Source organism: Saccostrea cucullata, unplaced genomic scaffold (genome assembly GCF_032062105.1).
Source record: "Saccostrea cucullata isolate Sc308-1 unplaced genomic scaffold, CSIRO_AGI_Scuc_v1 ctg491, whole genome shotgun sequence".
NCBI classification, from domain to species: domain Eukaryota; kingdom Metazoa; phylum Mollusca; class Bivalvia; order Ostreida; family Ostreidae; genus Saccostrea; species Saccostrea cuccullata.
Genome location: NW_026928818.1, coordinates 321281 through 336820, shown reverse-complemented (window position 1 = coordinate 336820; position 15540 = coordinate 321281). Strand labels below are relative to the sequence as shown.

Sequence of the window (15540 nt, the reverse complement as noted above, 5' to 3'; positions counted from 1 at the left end):
AACAAATGCGTCTTTGGTGTGTGTTTCAATATTTCAAACTATATTTTGCTTTTCTAAATAAGAAACCTTATCATGTCACAGAGATTGTGTAGTGATGTCCTGGCTTGAAACCAGATCTCCAGACGGCGCAATTCTCAAAAAAGCTCCAGAAATTTAAGAATTATATATATTTAATATTGCAAAAACGCTTTTTTTTATATACGCTAGAAATACAAAAATACTTCATATTGATTAAAGTCAGTCATTGTGTTTTTCTCTGTTTAGTGTGCACCTTGTTTTGGCCTGGCATAGTTGAAACCAAATTCAATAAAGAAAAAAAGATTCCGAGTACATCATCTTTGACTGTGCCTAATCAACTAGTACCTTTGTTTATTTTCTTGTATGAAAAATTGAATGCTTTACTTTCGAGTGTATACTGACTGGTGAAGGAAAGTTAACCATACGTTTTCCATGATACATCCTTTAAAACTTTTGAAATTAACATTATATATATTAAAAAATAATATTGTCAATTATAATATAACATACCTTTTTTTGACACTGAAAAAAGAGATCTCCTTCAAGAGCCACATGTATTCGATATGCTAAATCTACTGTCCTGTACAAAAATTTGAATTTTTTAATTAAAATTTGTATATGACAATTAATTGTCATATACAAATTTTAATTTAAAAAATTCAAATTTTTGTAGAGGACACTACTTTCAAAGGTTATTTGTCAAACAACTTTGACATTTTTCAACATCAATAAAAATCTGTACGTTTTATCTGTACTTAGAACTCATTCAAGAGTTCCAATATCCTATTTACCACAAGTTTTTCTTTTATGGCATACCTTACACCGTGCATTGACATCATCGTAATATTGTTTGATCTTATTTTTGATATATACATATGATCAAATTAGTGACAACACATCCCCAATGGGCTATTGGGAGCTCACGGCGGTTATCAATGACTAGATATCATATCAACAACAAACATTTATCAATGACTAGAATTCAGAAATTAAATTTATTTGGCACAATCAAAGATTCAGTGAGTCTATTTGCCATCCTTCGGAACCAGGAACAATGTTTCACTAAATAAACCATTATTTTTAAATAAATTATCCGGCAACTGTCTAAGAGGTCAACTTTCATTATTCTTTCTTTCCGTGCCATATCCAAAGAAAACCCAATAACAGACTCTGGTGTGTATATAGTAACATTTGTCAAGAGCGAAAGACCATCTGTAAAAGCTTTTGCCATCGAGTAGAAGTGATTTGGTGGGTCAAAAAGCGCGGGATAAACGATTTCGTCTTCGACTTGTTTGCAAATGTGATACGCATCCTCGAATCCGTTTATGCAAATGTTGTTCTCATCCTGGATTCCTGAAAAGAAACCTATCCATCTCCAAAAGTAAACAAAGTCCTCTAGTTGTGACTTAGAACCTTGTAGACCAAGCCTTTCTGGGTACAAAATTATAAACCCTACAAAACCGGCTTGAACAAGACTCATGTCATACTGAGTAAAATGTCTACCGGTTTTGTTTGCTTTCATCATACTATCTCTGGCACTAGTGTGCATATTGTAAATTTTCCTTATGGATCTTCTTGCTGAGGATAGTGGGTCCCAAATATCACCATAATGCCAAAGAGCGACATGGCGTATAGTATCCAAGTAACGGCTCAGTGACTTCTTGGGTGTGTTCGATTTGTTTGTAAAGACTAGTGGTTCCAAGAGGTTAACAACACTGAAGCCTGCTACAAGGGAGCAAAACATTCCAAGAACGCACATAGAAACATTATCTTGAAAGAATTTACGTCCATTATTGAACCTCTTTACGTCTACATCATCAGGGACGTTTTCAGGTTCAGGGAAAATATTGAGCTCTTTCGAACGACCATGTCGAAGTTGTTCTAGGCGGTCTACCGACATTACTCAACCCAACCTGAAAAAAAAATCAAACACAGAAATCATAAAATTTGTCTTTTAATCATTCGTCTGGCGAGTTTTGGTTTTAATGTTCATTGCACGCATAGAAAAGCGTCATGTCAAAGAATAGAAAACTCCTGACCAATATTCCCAGCTAGCACTTGGTGCCAGTTTTTACGTTTTCCTTATTAACATGTGCATCGATTTAGTGAAAAGGCCTAATTGCTCAACATCCAATGTGAAACGATTCTACAAGTTAAAATATTAAATATCAAGGTGTCTGTCTTTACTTGGACAAGATTACAATGCGCTTGTTGTAATGACCACGTACAGAGAAGAACGAACGACAACTCTGTATCGGTTATGTGATTAATAGCTGATCAAGGAGCCTAAGAGCGTAACGTTTAATCTATGTTTATAAATAAACATGGTTTTTCACACAAAGAAAAGGGGTGTCTCCTACCAAGCACCCATGTTTGTTCTTGACCACAACATTTAGAATGTCATGTTTGTAGCAAAGGGTGACTAGGGTCATCAAGACAAGTTCATTTACAAGAGCATCTACAACATACATGTAATCACTTACCTTATGAACACTAAACGATCTTCATTTACTTGATATTTCAGACCGGGTCCATAAGTAATCATTAGATCGGTTGGATTTGTTTACATAAGACCTGGGCAAAAGCGACTAATGCATGGACGAGTTATCCATATGTATAAAACGAAAGTAGAAAATGTCGCGGGAGAAGTAAAATCGTAAAAAGTTAAAAAGTCAAGTATCTAGAGGTTTGCAATTTTTTTCAACGATCTTATTTGTATTGTTTTTTTTTTTTTTTTTTGAATGACTTTATGTTTTTAGGTACATAGATATTAGGTATTAAAACAAAATTCTTAAAAAAAAAATGGCAGGTTCTGTATATGCATTGAATGAACATATGGTTTAATCTGTTAAATTTGTTGACATGAGAAAGAATTGCTTAACCAAGTAGATTTACTGGAAAATTTACATGCTTATATTTATTTTTTTTTTCATTGTCAAACATCACACTGAATCAGTCATTGAAATATATCTGTATGAAAATGCATGAGGTGAAATGCACATTTTTTTTTGTTCATTGTCATATTATATCCTGATCACATTCATTCATATCTACCCATGTAGTATTCTTCAGCTTGGTAAATCTATTTGCTGACTTTTTTCATTTATTTCTAAGAAGTTTGTGAAATCAATGTTTAGACTTTTTCTGAAATTATGTACTTTATGTAATGTTACAATTTAATTTACAGAAATTCTTAATTTATTGTAATTTGATTTAATGTTAATGTTATATATGAAATTATGAATCTACATAGTACTCAAATTACTGAAATATTATCTTCATTGTCAGATTTGATGAAAAGTCTTTACTGAGTCTGATGTTGAATGTGTCAGCATTAGTTTTACATTTTCACATGTGTTCAGACAAACTTTTACAGATCTAGGATGGACAATGCACCAGAAGCCACAGATGAGGAGGAGGAAGAAGACTGGATGGCCATTAATTGGGATACTAATCTTACGTCTGGCACAAGAGAGTTACGTAGCAAGAGCTGTTCTGACAATGACAAAGCGATGTCGAGTAAAGGTTTGAATAAGATTTCTAAAACAAGCATATACACATAGAGTGATTATATTTTTATAATAAATGTAGATTTAAAAATTCTACTTTTATATTTTGTACATATTGAGACTGATATTTTATACTTATATTTTTTGACAGATTTATCTGAAGGTAAAGGGACAGGAAAAGATGAGGCAAAATCGAGTGAGACTTTGATGTCTAGAATGTTACTGAATGACAATAAAGCTGGCATGACAGGATTGGATAAAGAAAAAATCAACCAGATCATATTTGAGGCATCAAAAGGTGAACATTCTGATTGAACCCCAAAATAGAATTATCACAAACCTGCTTTTGCCGCATAATTTGATCATTAAATATATGTTTAAATCTGTAATAACCTTGCTAATTCATTTGAACAATATTTTAGAAATGTGGGGTACATTTTTTTAAAATTTCCAAAGATTTATTTACAGTTTTGCAAGCTTGTCTAGATCCATGCTTGAAATTGAGAAGTATTATACTGCATAATGGTATAATGCACAAAAGTGCCTCACCTTTATTTTTTCTGTGTTAAATAAAGATGTTGTTGAAAGAATAGAAATGCGTCTTGATCGTATAGTGGTTTATTTTAGACTCTGTTATTAACTATAGAAACATAACGTACAGTATTGTGACGTAACAATAACGTTAATGTACATTACATAAACCCGCAGATAATCCGTGACACTCCGGGCACCGAAATGAATATTATACTAGAATATTTAAAAGTTCAAATCAAATTAACAGTTCACTGAAATTTAAAATAAAAACAAGTTCATAATCACTCAATTAAGAGGTCTATTTACGACAATGTTCACACTTTATCAGCCAGGTTTTGTATCAGAGTCTCAGTTCCGGGGTGTTTGTGACGTACTTCTGTGTTAGCTTTCTCCAGCTCCATGTTTCGAGTCCGTATATTAGCATTTTGTTTATTATCTCTGCCATGTCCCTGAGATTCTTTTTCTGTGATTTTTCAGCCTCTGTACGTTTTTCTGTCATATATCATCCTTACGGCGAACGTGTAATCCTTCTCCCTACTTTTCACGGGGTCCTGTGAGGTTTGTAGTTGATTTTCAAGTGTCTGTACTTTGATGTTTAGATCACTTATTTGCCTTTGGGCGTAATCATATCGTGACTGAAGACTAATGTTTTTAGCATTAAAATGCTCCAAGTGCTGTAATATTAACAACTTGATTCTGTTATGATTTATGCAGGTGTCCGTTTTCGTACATATTTATCTGTTCCATCATATCCTTCATCCCATTCTCCACACGGGCCTGAAAATTTCTTTGTTGGTCGAATTGTAACAATTTCTCTAGCAGGGTACCATTTTCTTGTTCCAACGCGTTCATCCTTTCTGTCTTAGTCTTCAGCTCTGACTTAAGTTGCTGTAACTCGTTGATCAACTTGCTATGTTCTTGAATGGAGTCCACAGTCCAACTCATCGGAGTGGAAGCTGATTTCCATAAAACACTTTTATGTCGTTGTTCAACGTTCATTTCTGTAGTATTTGGTTTGCTCGTTCCTACAATGTTGACAATTGTTGATTTGGTGGGCTCGTCTCTGTCCCTCGTTAGTTTCATGTCACATATACTTGTGTGGTGTTTCTTCTGGCACTTTTTACATCTGTTGCGGGATTTACAATCTGCGGCGCGGTGGTTTCCTAAGCAGTTGAAACATAATTTCTTCCGTTTTAAGATGTCGAATCTTGTTACTTCTGTAACTTTCTTACAGTCCCCTGGAAAGTGATTCTCTGTGCAACAATAAATGCATGGGCGCTCTCTGTTGTTTCATAAGGAGTTGACTCTCTTGTTTTCTGGTTTTGTCCATAATGAACATGGCGTTGTTTCTTTGAGGCTCCGGTAAGAAACATTGCTGTTGCGTGGAATCCATCGCTGTTTTCAATCTGGCCTGATTCAAGGATTTTGACTTCTTTGCTGATAGCTTTACGAAGATTGTGTAGTGAAATGTTGTCACCATCGTACTCACGTGCAATGTTTTTCCTGATTTCAGCTGGTACACATGTAGCTTGTTCATTATGACTGGAATAAGTAAAGCTCCGTACATCTCTTGCTTTTGTCCTAGACACTCTAAACTCCTGACATGAGATTCCAAGCAGTCTCCATAATTTCTTAAACTGATGGCGTCGTTTCTCGGGGCTTACAGTTCCATAAGTGCTCTCATGTGAGCATTGATAATTTTTTGCGGTTGACCAAATCGTTCCTTGAGCAGGTCTATGGCGGTTTCGTAATATATGTGGTTTGTGCTGCTGCGTCGCGTAATTGAGCCTTGAGATACGAAAACTTTTGAATTGGTGTTAAAGTTCGGTTGCAGTGAATTGTTGATTCATATGAATCCCAAAACGTATTCCATTCTAGTATATCCCCGTCAAAATATGGAAGATTTAGTTTCGGTAGTCGATGATTATTTGTGGCGTGGTGACTTTTTTCACCGAGATCAGTGGCAGGAAAATTATTTAGAGCATTCTCACAAGCCGTTTCATTTGAGTTAATTGCAGCTGACGTGTTTACATTACTATCATGAATTTCTAAGGCGGGTACAAAACACTCAGCACTGGCGTTCAAAGTTTTACATGAAACTTTTTCTGTAAATTTTTCTATTTTCTTAATTTTGCAGTCTAATTCGTACATATACTCATCTGTGTTCGTGATTTCTTCTTCTATGTCTTCTTCAGATAAGGCGTCTAATATTCGTTCATTTAGTTCTTGTAGAGTTTGTCTTTTCTGTGTTAGGGACTTCCTAATTATTTCGATTTCCTCTGTTACTTCACTGGCTGTATTTTCTTTCAAGTCCAAAAATCGTCCGAAAAGTTTCGTCACCGCTGATCTGTTACCGGCCCGTATGGCTTTCAGTCTTCCTTCCATTGTGCGTATATTATGTAAACATTCCGTCAATCACGGCACCAAAATGTTGTGGAAAGAATAGAAATGCGTCTTGATCGTATAGTGGTTTATTTTAGACTCTGTTATTAACTTTTTGACGTAACAATAACGTTAATGTACATTACATAAACCCGCGGATAATCCGTGACAAAAGACATGCAACATATGTAAAAGATTTTGCAATTCCATTGGTGGATCTGATATTTCAGTACCCATACGCTTAGGACTGAAATTAGCTATCAATCCTTACTATTTAAGATGGCCCTTATTTGATTGATTAATTTATACTTGACGTGATATATATTTGCGATGTAATAAAATTTGGTATCAAATTCTTGTATAGGATCTAAATATTTTGAAAATGAAAAGAAAAAAGAGGAACAAATGGCGAAAAGGATTGAGGAGCAGAGACAGAAGATGAAGGGCATCACCCAGGAGCAGTTGGAGGCAGCTGAAAGGGAGGTGAGATGTGTAGGAAAATAATCTCACCATAAAAAGGAAATTACAACTGAAAATTTACATCACAATTCACTGTGAGATCATTGTAATGCTTGGGGACCAAAAAAAATCTATTTTATTGATGAAAATTCAATATATTTTATTTACTCCATCTATAATCAAGACATTTTATGTTTGATTTTTTATTTCAAAGGCAGATCTTCTCTTGGAAGAGTTTGACAGATTGAGAGACCTAAGTAAGACTATTGTACACATTGACATGGATGCTTTCTATGCTGCAGTGGAAATGCGAGACGACCCATCCTTAAGAGACAAACCAATGGCTGTAGGGGGCAATTCCATGCTGGTAACATATTAATGTATTACTTCCTGTATAACTTTAAAAAAATTGTATGTAAAAAAAAAATGTTGAATTTTATCAAGCAATTCCTAAATGTGTTTCCCTTAAGGAGTTAAAGCTATACAAAGAGCAAACATCTGTATTTATAAGGAAAACAATGCTTAATTTATAGGGTCCTGCCCTGCAGGTGTCCTGTAATAATCATTCTAATCCTACCATTTTTTTTGTTCAATATCACTTGATGATAATGTATTTTCTCTTTCTTTGGTCCTATTTGACTCTTTTTGAGTTGGCTCGCGTAGCGAGCTACTCCCTGTCGACATAGCCGTTTCAGAGCTGTAAAATTTATCACGCTTTCATCAAGGTGATCCATACGCCAAATATTATAGTTCTAGCAAAAAATGCTTTGGTTTGAGTGATTGTGTAAACTTAAGAGGTAAAAACTGTATAAAATTTCATACTGTAACATTATTTATGCCTTCATGATTTTAAAGAAATTTTTGATTAAATACCTGTACGATGTACAATTACTGCGTATGAATATATGTTCAAGCATGTTAGGCGGATCTAATCTTCCCATCTGAAGTTTATTTATAATTGACCTAGAATACTCCCTCTCACAAACACCTGCTGCTCTCATTAGCTGCAGCTAGTTGTTGTGAAAATCTATTTTTAGAATCCAGATTTGCTGTGGGAATCTTTAACCTAATTACTTCATAACACTGACCACTTCAGCTAATGTGCTTAAATTCATTATAGAATCCAGTCAAAATAATACGGAAGCCCATGAGTGCCAACCTGTATATATAAAGGAAAAGCAATATACACTTTATTTATGAACCGAACATGGATCAGACATATAATATTCAATCTCTTAAGATGCAAAATAAACTAAATATATTAAGGTATGGTGCCCAGATGTATTAAAAAGCTCAATTGACTCGAGCGAGTCAACTCGCAGGCCCTTCAGGCCTTTGATTTTACCAATGTTGTACCCTTTAGATTTGGGTCTGACTTGAATTTGGTCAAAGATCAGAGGTAAAGCCCACTAAAGGTCAAAGCAGATCTCTGTGATATCCTTGTTTTGAGAATATTTTCTTTCTCCTTGTCCCAATCTGGCTCATGATTCACCTCTTGAGAACTATGGGAGAGGGTATAAACTTAAAGTCACCTTAAACCATTATGTATTGAAATTCAAGGTTAAATTAGATTTCTCAGAGAAATTCTTGTCATGGTCTTTTCTCTCCTTTTGGTCTCATATAACTCATAACTCTCTACATCTTCACTAGCCAAGGGTATCCAATTCGAATTCTAAAGTAGATTTTGGATTGGAAACCCTTGGCTAGCAAAGATGAACTTACTAAAGTATGGAAAGGGAATAGGATGTGCAGTGATTATGAACAAGATTGAAGGTCAAGGTCAAACCATCTCATAAATCCTTGCTTGAAACTTATTTGCCCTCCTTACTTCTATACAGCTTATGCTTTACCCACAGGATATTCCTGGATGAAGGGAGTGAATTTTACCAATTTTTTAAATTAGAGATCAAAGTCATGACTCATAACACACCTAAATAGGAATTACTGTAAATTTATTATATTTGGCGTGTACAATATTTCACGGAAACTGACTTTTGAACAAGTTAGCGTAGATTTGATTTAGTGCATTTCCTAATGTTCTTATTTATGAGTATATGTAAAAGACATTTAACGTTGTACTTGAATTAGCGGAAGTATCTTTCCGCCAAAGGCGCTAAAAAGAATACACAGCCAAATATAATACCTGGTACATTTACAGTTCTCTCTACCATGGCCTCACCTGACCCAAACTCTACCCATGAGGTGAGTAAGGCTACTGGGTAGTTATAATACATGTACTGCAAACATTGTGGAAAAGTTTTGCCATATTTTAAAGTGACTGAATTTGGTTTTCATAGTTTGACATATTTTATTTTCAGTCAACCTCCAATTATCATGCAAGAAAATTTGGAGTAAGAGCAGCAATGCCAGGATTTATTGGGAAGAAGCTGTGCCCTGAACTTGTCATTGTCCCAGCTCATTTTGACAAATACACTTCAGTAAGCAAACAAGTCAGAGAGATTTTAGCAACCTTTGACCCCAACTTCTGCACGGTCAGTTTAGATGAAGCTTACCTAGATTTCACAGATCACTTGACAAAGCGCAGTGCCTTGTCAGAGAAAGAGCGGACAGTAATATGTCGAACTTGTGACAGCTTTGATAAGGATTTTTGCTTATGTGATTTGAATGAAACTCTGGGTGTAGGTTTTTGTGAAGATGGGACTCTGAAGGTCAAAGCCAGTGTTCCTGAGGTCTGCACTGGTTGTGGCAAGCCTCTTCCGGAGTTTGAGATGGTGACATTTGGAACTGATGTGGAATATGCTGTCAATGAAATGCGCTCCAGGATTCAGCAAAAGACTTGTCTAACAGCTAGTGCAGGCATGATTTTCCTCATTATCATTATTTTTGAATTTGATACTAAGAATTTAATAATTCAATGTATTTGAGATTGATTTTGTTTCCATATTTAGGTGTTGCTCCAAATATGATGTTAGCCAAAGTCTGTTCCGACATGAACAAGCCAAATGGTCAATACATCATCCCGCCCACTGTAGAAGCAGTCATGTCCTTTATAAGGGAGTTATCCATTAGAAAGGTAAAATTTACCATAGATAGATTTAAAGGGGCATGGACACAGTTTCAACTGAATTTTTTTAACCACTTTTAAAGTTTACAATTCCTACATCAGGCATCATCTATTGATTAGCAAAAAAATGAACATCATTTGTTGATTAACAAACAAGATACAGAACCTAAAGTTCTTCATAATGTAAACAAGGCTCGTGCCTTGTTTTTGTTTACATATAGAAAATATCATATTTATAACAAAATGAAATTCAGCAAATCAATAGAAACCGTCGAATAGTATTTAATAGGGATGTCAAATCGGTCAATTTTTAATACTCGGTTATCGAGTAACTCGGTAAAGTCTAAATTAATATGAACAAGTTAATTGATAACTGTAAAACATTGTAAACTCTTGTAGAAATAAAACCACATGGTCTGATGGGAGGTTTACCTGTAAATGTGTTGTAACAATATTATGACCACTTTGTGCCCGACGAAATTTAATCTAAAATTTTTTAAAGTTCAATTTATTCACCAGATAAATACGAGAAATAAAATAATAAATGGTTCACAGTGGTTTTGTTTAAATAAAAAAAAATTAATGTAACTCTTTGGTGCGTTTAACGTCCAAGTGACAAGTCGTCAGAGCTACAATCATGTACAGTATCAACTTTATCAAGTTCTCCTGTAATAACAGAGCGGATTTACGATCTTCGTACACTTTTAGATTTCATAATATTAGGAGACGGTATGTGTATTTTGGTGCAACGGTGGACATAAAATCTTTGCATTCAACAATTTGTATTAATTGGCACGTAACCAAACGCATCCATATCAACAATCGCACGTGCAATATTGTTTGTCTCTTTCTTCAAGAATTTACGGCTTCTGGAGGACAAAATTATCTTATTTATTAAAACATAATAGACCTTACACATGTTCAATGACAACAAATAATTAGAGCAAACTAAACATAAGAGTACAAGACAGCCGAAGGTGAGAAAAGCCAGGTAGGTAGCAGGTGCTTTGTCTCGGTAATTACTGTATAAACACTGCCACAGGCGATAACGGTCATTTAGAGGTGCAAGAAACCCTAATTAATGTATGTACAGGTGCACTGAAAATTTTAAATTTTAAAACCGATGTTTTAATGCATTAATAAATAAGCTAAGAAATATTAAAAAATATACATCCGAGTAACCGAGTACCGATTTTAGTATTCGATACTCGGACGTTCGATCGAGTACCCGGTTAACCGGGTACTCGTTGACATCCCTAGTATTTAAAATTAACTTTAATTTGAAATTATCTACTTTGAACGAACCTATATTAGTATATTGAAATATATAAACAAAAACATGACATAGATTTTGTTTACATAACAAAGGTCTGGACCTCTAAATCTGTCTTGTATCTGGAAAACTGGCGCTCAAATTTTTTATGATTATTAGAAAGACCCTAGTTAAATATTTGTAAAAATGGAAAAATAAATTTTGAAATTTTAGCTGAAACTGTGTCCATGCCCCTTTAAAGCAGCTTTACATCTCCTAAAAAGCAAAAAGAAAAAAAAATAAATTTCTATGTGTCCAAATAAAAATTGAAAGTTTTGCAGACCTATACATGTATGCGTTTTGGTATTTTTACTTTAAATGAACAGTATGTAATGAATCAGCTAGTTTCAAGCCTTTCAAATTAACAAAGTTATTAATATCTGCATGATTTTTTTCTGAGCATTTATTAAATCTGATGCTTTAAAAAAGCTAACTTTGTTTGTAAGGAGATATAAAGTGTCTCATGTTGTATCAGATAAGTGGCATTGGGAAGGTGTCTGAGAGGATGCTGAATGCCCTGGGGGTAAAGACCTGTCAAGATCTCTACAACAAGAGGGGGCTCCTCTACCATCTCTACTCACAGATCTCCTTTAACTACTTCATGAGAATTTGTCTTGGGATCGGATCCACAACTGTAGAAAGGTAAGGGAGAGAAAGAAAGGAAAGGGTGGCCTAAACATTTCCCAGGAAAGTGTCCCAGACTAGCGTAACACAGTCACTTTAAAGAAATCTTTGTCTTCTAAATAGTCAAAGATTCCTGTGCACTTACATTTTTTGTTGATATTTTGAGGATATATTGTAATATGTTTTTTACTCCTCAACTTTTCTCTTGACATACAGTTAAAATTCTTTGACAAAAAAAAATGACTTCTTGTGGAAAGTCACTTACTGTGGTGAATATTTAACTTCATTTTCACCCCCATTCTAACTTTGAGATAATATATTGCATAAAATCTTACAAAGATTGAGATAATAAAAAATACCAGCTGCCAAGAATACACATCATATTACTCTCTTTGCAGAGATGGAGAAAGGAAAAGTATGAGTACTGAAAGGTATGTGATCTTTTCAAGTTTTTACAAGGATATTTTGAATTTGTTTTCTTCATAGATGAAAATATTTATTTAATATTAAAATACCATAAGATCTTGTTTTTTGTTGTGTCCGGAAAGTTAGAGTAACTCACTTTTACTTTCAGAACCTTCTCTGAAATGAGTGCCCCATCAGAGCTGTACAGTAAATGTCTAGAGCTGAGTCAGTCATTAGCAGAGGATCTCCAGTCAGAAGAACTGAAAGTAAGTGGTTATGTTGTTAATAAATTTCAAAGTTTAATATACTACATATCAAGTAGACATTACCATTTATCCCTTTTCATGGTCATCTTTCAAGATGAGACCAGGAGCAAATGAGAATTTTAGCTACTGCATTAACCTAACATATATTTAATTAAGGACTAGAAAAATGTGATCATATTTTAAAAGAGCACATGAAAATGCCTGTATAGAATGTATTGAGGAAAAGTATGTACATGAATAGAATATGAGTTGATATTTTAGGATTATTTCACTCATTGTAGGGTAGAACTGTGTCTATTAAGATAAAGACCGTCAAGTTTGATGTGAAGACAAGAGCGTGCTCACTTCCAGATTACACCAATGATGCAGAGGTTATTTATACTGCAGCAAAAGATCTTCTTTGTAAGGAGATAAAAAATGTACATCCACATCCTCTACAACTAAGACTTATGGGTAAGATTCTATGAAAAGTTTCATAAGTTGTAAAAATAATGAGAAATCGATGAACATTTTAAGTACTTTACTCAAGAGTATTTTAAAAATCTATACATGTATACCTACATCATGCCTCTATCTCATATTGTTTATTTTAGACATAAATTTTTGTTTTAATTTTTGAAAGGTGTTAGAATGAGTTCTCTGGTTGATCAAAATTTTGTCACAAACAAGAAACAACAGAACACATTAATGCAGTTTGTAAAGAAAGGAGAAAAGCTGGGGAAAATAAACCATCAACAGCTTGTGGAAGAAAGTCCAAATCAAGTGGATATATCAGAAAAAGGTCTTCAGTTTGCAAAGAAAACTGATCAGCAAAATGATGACCCAAATTTAGGCACCTGTGCTAATCAAATTAGTCAGTGTCATGAAGAAAACAATGATCAGAGGAACCGAAACAAGAACAGCCACTCAATATCTGAAGATGATGTGATACATGACAGTACTTCTGAAACACACTGTCTCAAGAAAATTTCACAGAAGTCAAAAGAAATCATAGAAGATATGACAAAACTTTCAGAACAGGATGCGAACAAAGATTCAAATACCCATGAAAAATGTGAATATAATGGACCATGTGAAGATAAAAACATTTCAGATGACTGCACTAATAATGAAGACTTAGCAGAAAAGGAGCCAGAAACTTTGTGGTATACCTGTCCAGTTTGTAGGGATGAAGTTGGCTGCAGCGACCTGCATGCATTCAATCGTCATATTGATACGTGTTTGAGTAGATCTGTAGTCATGGAATGCTCTCGATATCAACCGGAGGAAGAAACAGCTAGGGATAAGAAACCCACCACAAGAAAAACTGTCACTCCAAAGCGAAAAAGTACCTCCTCAAAGCCACTCAAACCTGGCTCAAGAACTTCACAGGAAACTGTGGAGACTAAATCTCGAGTTTCTGGGTCACCAGTATCTCGAAAAAGTCTTATTGAAAGAAAAGAACCAGTGAATGATAAAAATCGAGATTTGAGTTCTTTACAATCCCAAAAAGTTGTGGTTGAGAAGAATGTAAAAGTATCTCAGTCATCTTCGGAGGGGCCCAGTACTTCAAAAATCCAGATGAAAAAGGGTGTAGACCCTGATGCTTTGACGGAAACTCCTGACAGTAAATTGAGAGAAACCATGGTGTGTCCTGTGTGTTTTATGGAGCAGACAGGAGTAGATTTAGACACTTTTAACCAGCATGTGGACAGCTGTCTGTGTAAAGGAACAATCAGTGAGATCCTGAAAGAACAAAAGCAAAACAACAAAAGGTCAGTACTACACAGCAAAATATTATTTTATAATGTTGAAAGCAAGATTCAGAAATGTTAATGATTGGTTTCGGTGTATATATAAGTAATTATTATATATATGTGTTAATTAAATACATTTTTTTTGACTTTCAGATCTTTAGAGCAGTTAGAGCAGCAGGAATCACCAGGGCCAAAGGGAAAGCGAAAAAAACAGGAAAGTGGTCCTAAATGCCAAAATATTGCTTCGTTTTTCCAAATGAACACGTAAAGTGACATTTTCTTATTCCCAGTTGGTGACCTTGGTGCTATAATCTTTTTTTCTTAGGAATTTAAAAAAAAAAAAAAAAGAAAACTGGAGATTTTTACTTTTCTGGATCTTATGAGAAAGGATTTACTTCTATGAATGGCAGTATGGTCACATCTATTTCTTGGAAGTTTGAGATAGTAAAAAAATCTGGGACTTGAATGCATTGTGATGAATGTATAACACATTTTTTATATTACTCTAAATCAGATGCTTCTTTATGAAAACTGTTATGATAGATGTTTTATTTTTACTTTTCCTATTAAATGATATAAAAGATTCAGTTTTTGCGTGTTGTTTACAGTTTTTTTCTTACTAATATTAAGATTTCTTAATAGCATTAGTAAGCCTTTAGTCTGGAAATTGGAAAGAATAAAGGAAATCTATATCAGGATATTTTTTTTCTGAAACTTCAGGTCATATTCAGACATGTAGATATTAATCAGGTGTCCAATTTTTAAAGAAAAAAAAATGCTGTTGCATGTATCTAAGAATAGAGTACAGCCCGAAAATGAAAGTTAAGAAACAAATGATTGAAGTAGATATTACTGTTAATAGGTATATAGAAGGAGGGAAAGACATGTTTATTAGAAAGTATTGTGCAATATCATAAAGGGAATTTTTTTTCTAACTTGAGTCTTGTTTTGTTTGTATAAATGATACTTCAAATGATCAGTAAATCTGATTGAGTAAGGGGAAAAGTACTGCAGGGAGGATATAGTCTAGTTAGAATATATGTCCCTGCTATCATCACATATAATTTTTTAGATCTATTTCTCAAAAAATGGCAAAAGTATTTTTTTCTTAAATATTGTTGATGGAAGTCAACCAACCCCCCCACCCCCCCCCCCCTCCTCCCCCCCCCCCCCCCCCCCCCGTTTTTTTCAAACTTCAAATAATTTTTCCAGAAAAAGTGACATTATAGGTGAAATCCATTTTTACCTATTGTTTAATTTTATTCGAATA

General features: G+C 34.3%; 2 protein-coding genes across 4 annotated transcripts; one reads left to right on the top strand and one right to left on the bottom strand.

Moving 5' to 3' along the window:
• Positions 1-990: 990 nt before the first annotated feature.
• On the bottom strand, positions 991-2608 carry LOC134278818 (uncharacterized). 2 transcript variants are annotated; one of them, XM_062761116.1, is made up of 2 exons: positions 2502-2608; positions 991-1931 (listed from the first exon to the last, which is right to left on the bottom strand). In XM_062761116.1, the coding sequence occupies exon 2, from the start codon at positions 1916-1918 to the stop codon at positions 1001-1003; it is 918 nt and encodes a 305-aa protein (XP_062617100.1). In that variant the 5' UTR covers positions 1919-1931; positions 2502-2608; the 3' UTR covers positions 991-1000. The 2 variants fall into 2 exon arrangements, with proteins under 2 accessions (XP_062617100.1, XP_062617101.1); XM_062761117.1 differs by lacking the exon at positions 2502-2608 and adding an exon at positions 2355-2389.
• A 28-nt stretch (positions 2609-2636) lies between these two features.
• Positions 2637-14831, top strand: LOC134278816 (DNA polymerase kappa-like). Of its 2 annotated transcripts, none has more exons than XM_062761115.1 (13): positions 2637-2704; positions 3395-3543; positions 3679-3825; positions 6808-6926; positions 7117-7269; positions 9221-9719; positions 9812-9936; positions 11715-11881; positions 12262-12294; positions 12438-12534; positions 12816-12987; positions 13157-14288; positions 14424-14831. In XM_062761115.1, the coding sequence occupies exons 2-13, from the start codon at positions 3402-3404 to the stop codon at positions 14536-14538; spliced, it is 2901 nt and encodes a 966-aa protein (XP_062617099.1). In that variant the 5' UTR covers positions 2637-2704; positions 3395-3401; the 3' UTR covers positions 14539-14831. The 2 variants fall into 2 exon arrangements, with proteins under 2 accessions (XP_062617099.1, XP_062617098.1); XM_062761114.1 differs by having other exon boundaries at positions 3381-3543.
• The last annotated feature ends 709 nt before the right edge of the window (positions 14832-15540 follow it).

Coding starts and splice junctions, on each gene's coding strand:
- LOC134278816 (XM_062761115.1), top strand. CDS start 3,402: ATGGACAATGCACCAGAAGCCACAGATGAGGAGGAGGAAGAAGACTGG. Junction 11,882..12,261: donor GGATCCACAACTGTAGAAAG/GTAAGGGAGAGA, acceptor CTCTCTTTGCAG/AGATGGAGAAAGGAAAAGTA. Junction 12,295..12,437: donor AAAAGTATGAGTACTGAAAG/GTATGTGATCTT, acceptor TTTTACTTTCAG/AACCTTCTCTGAAATGAGTG.
- LOC134278818 (XM_062761116.1), bottom strand. CDS start 1,918: ATGTCGGTAGACCGCCTAGAACAACTTCGACATGGTCGTTCGAAAGAG.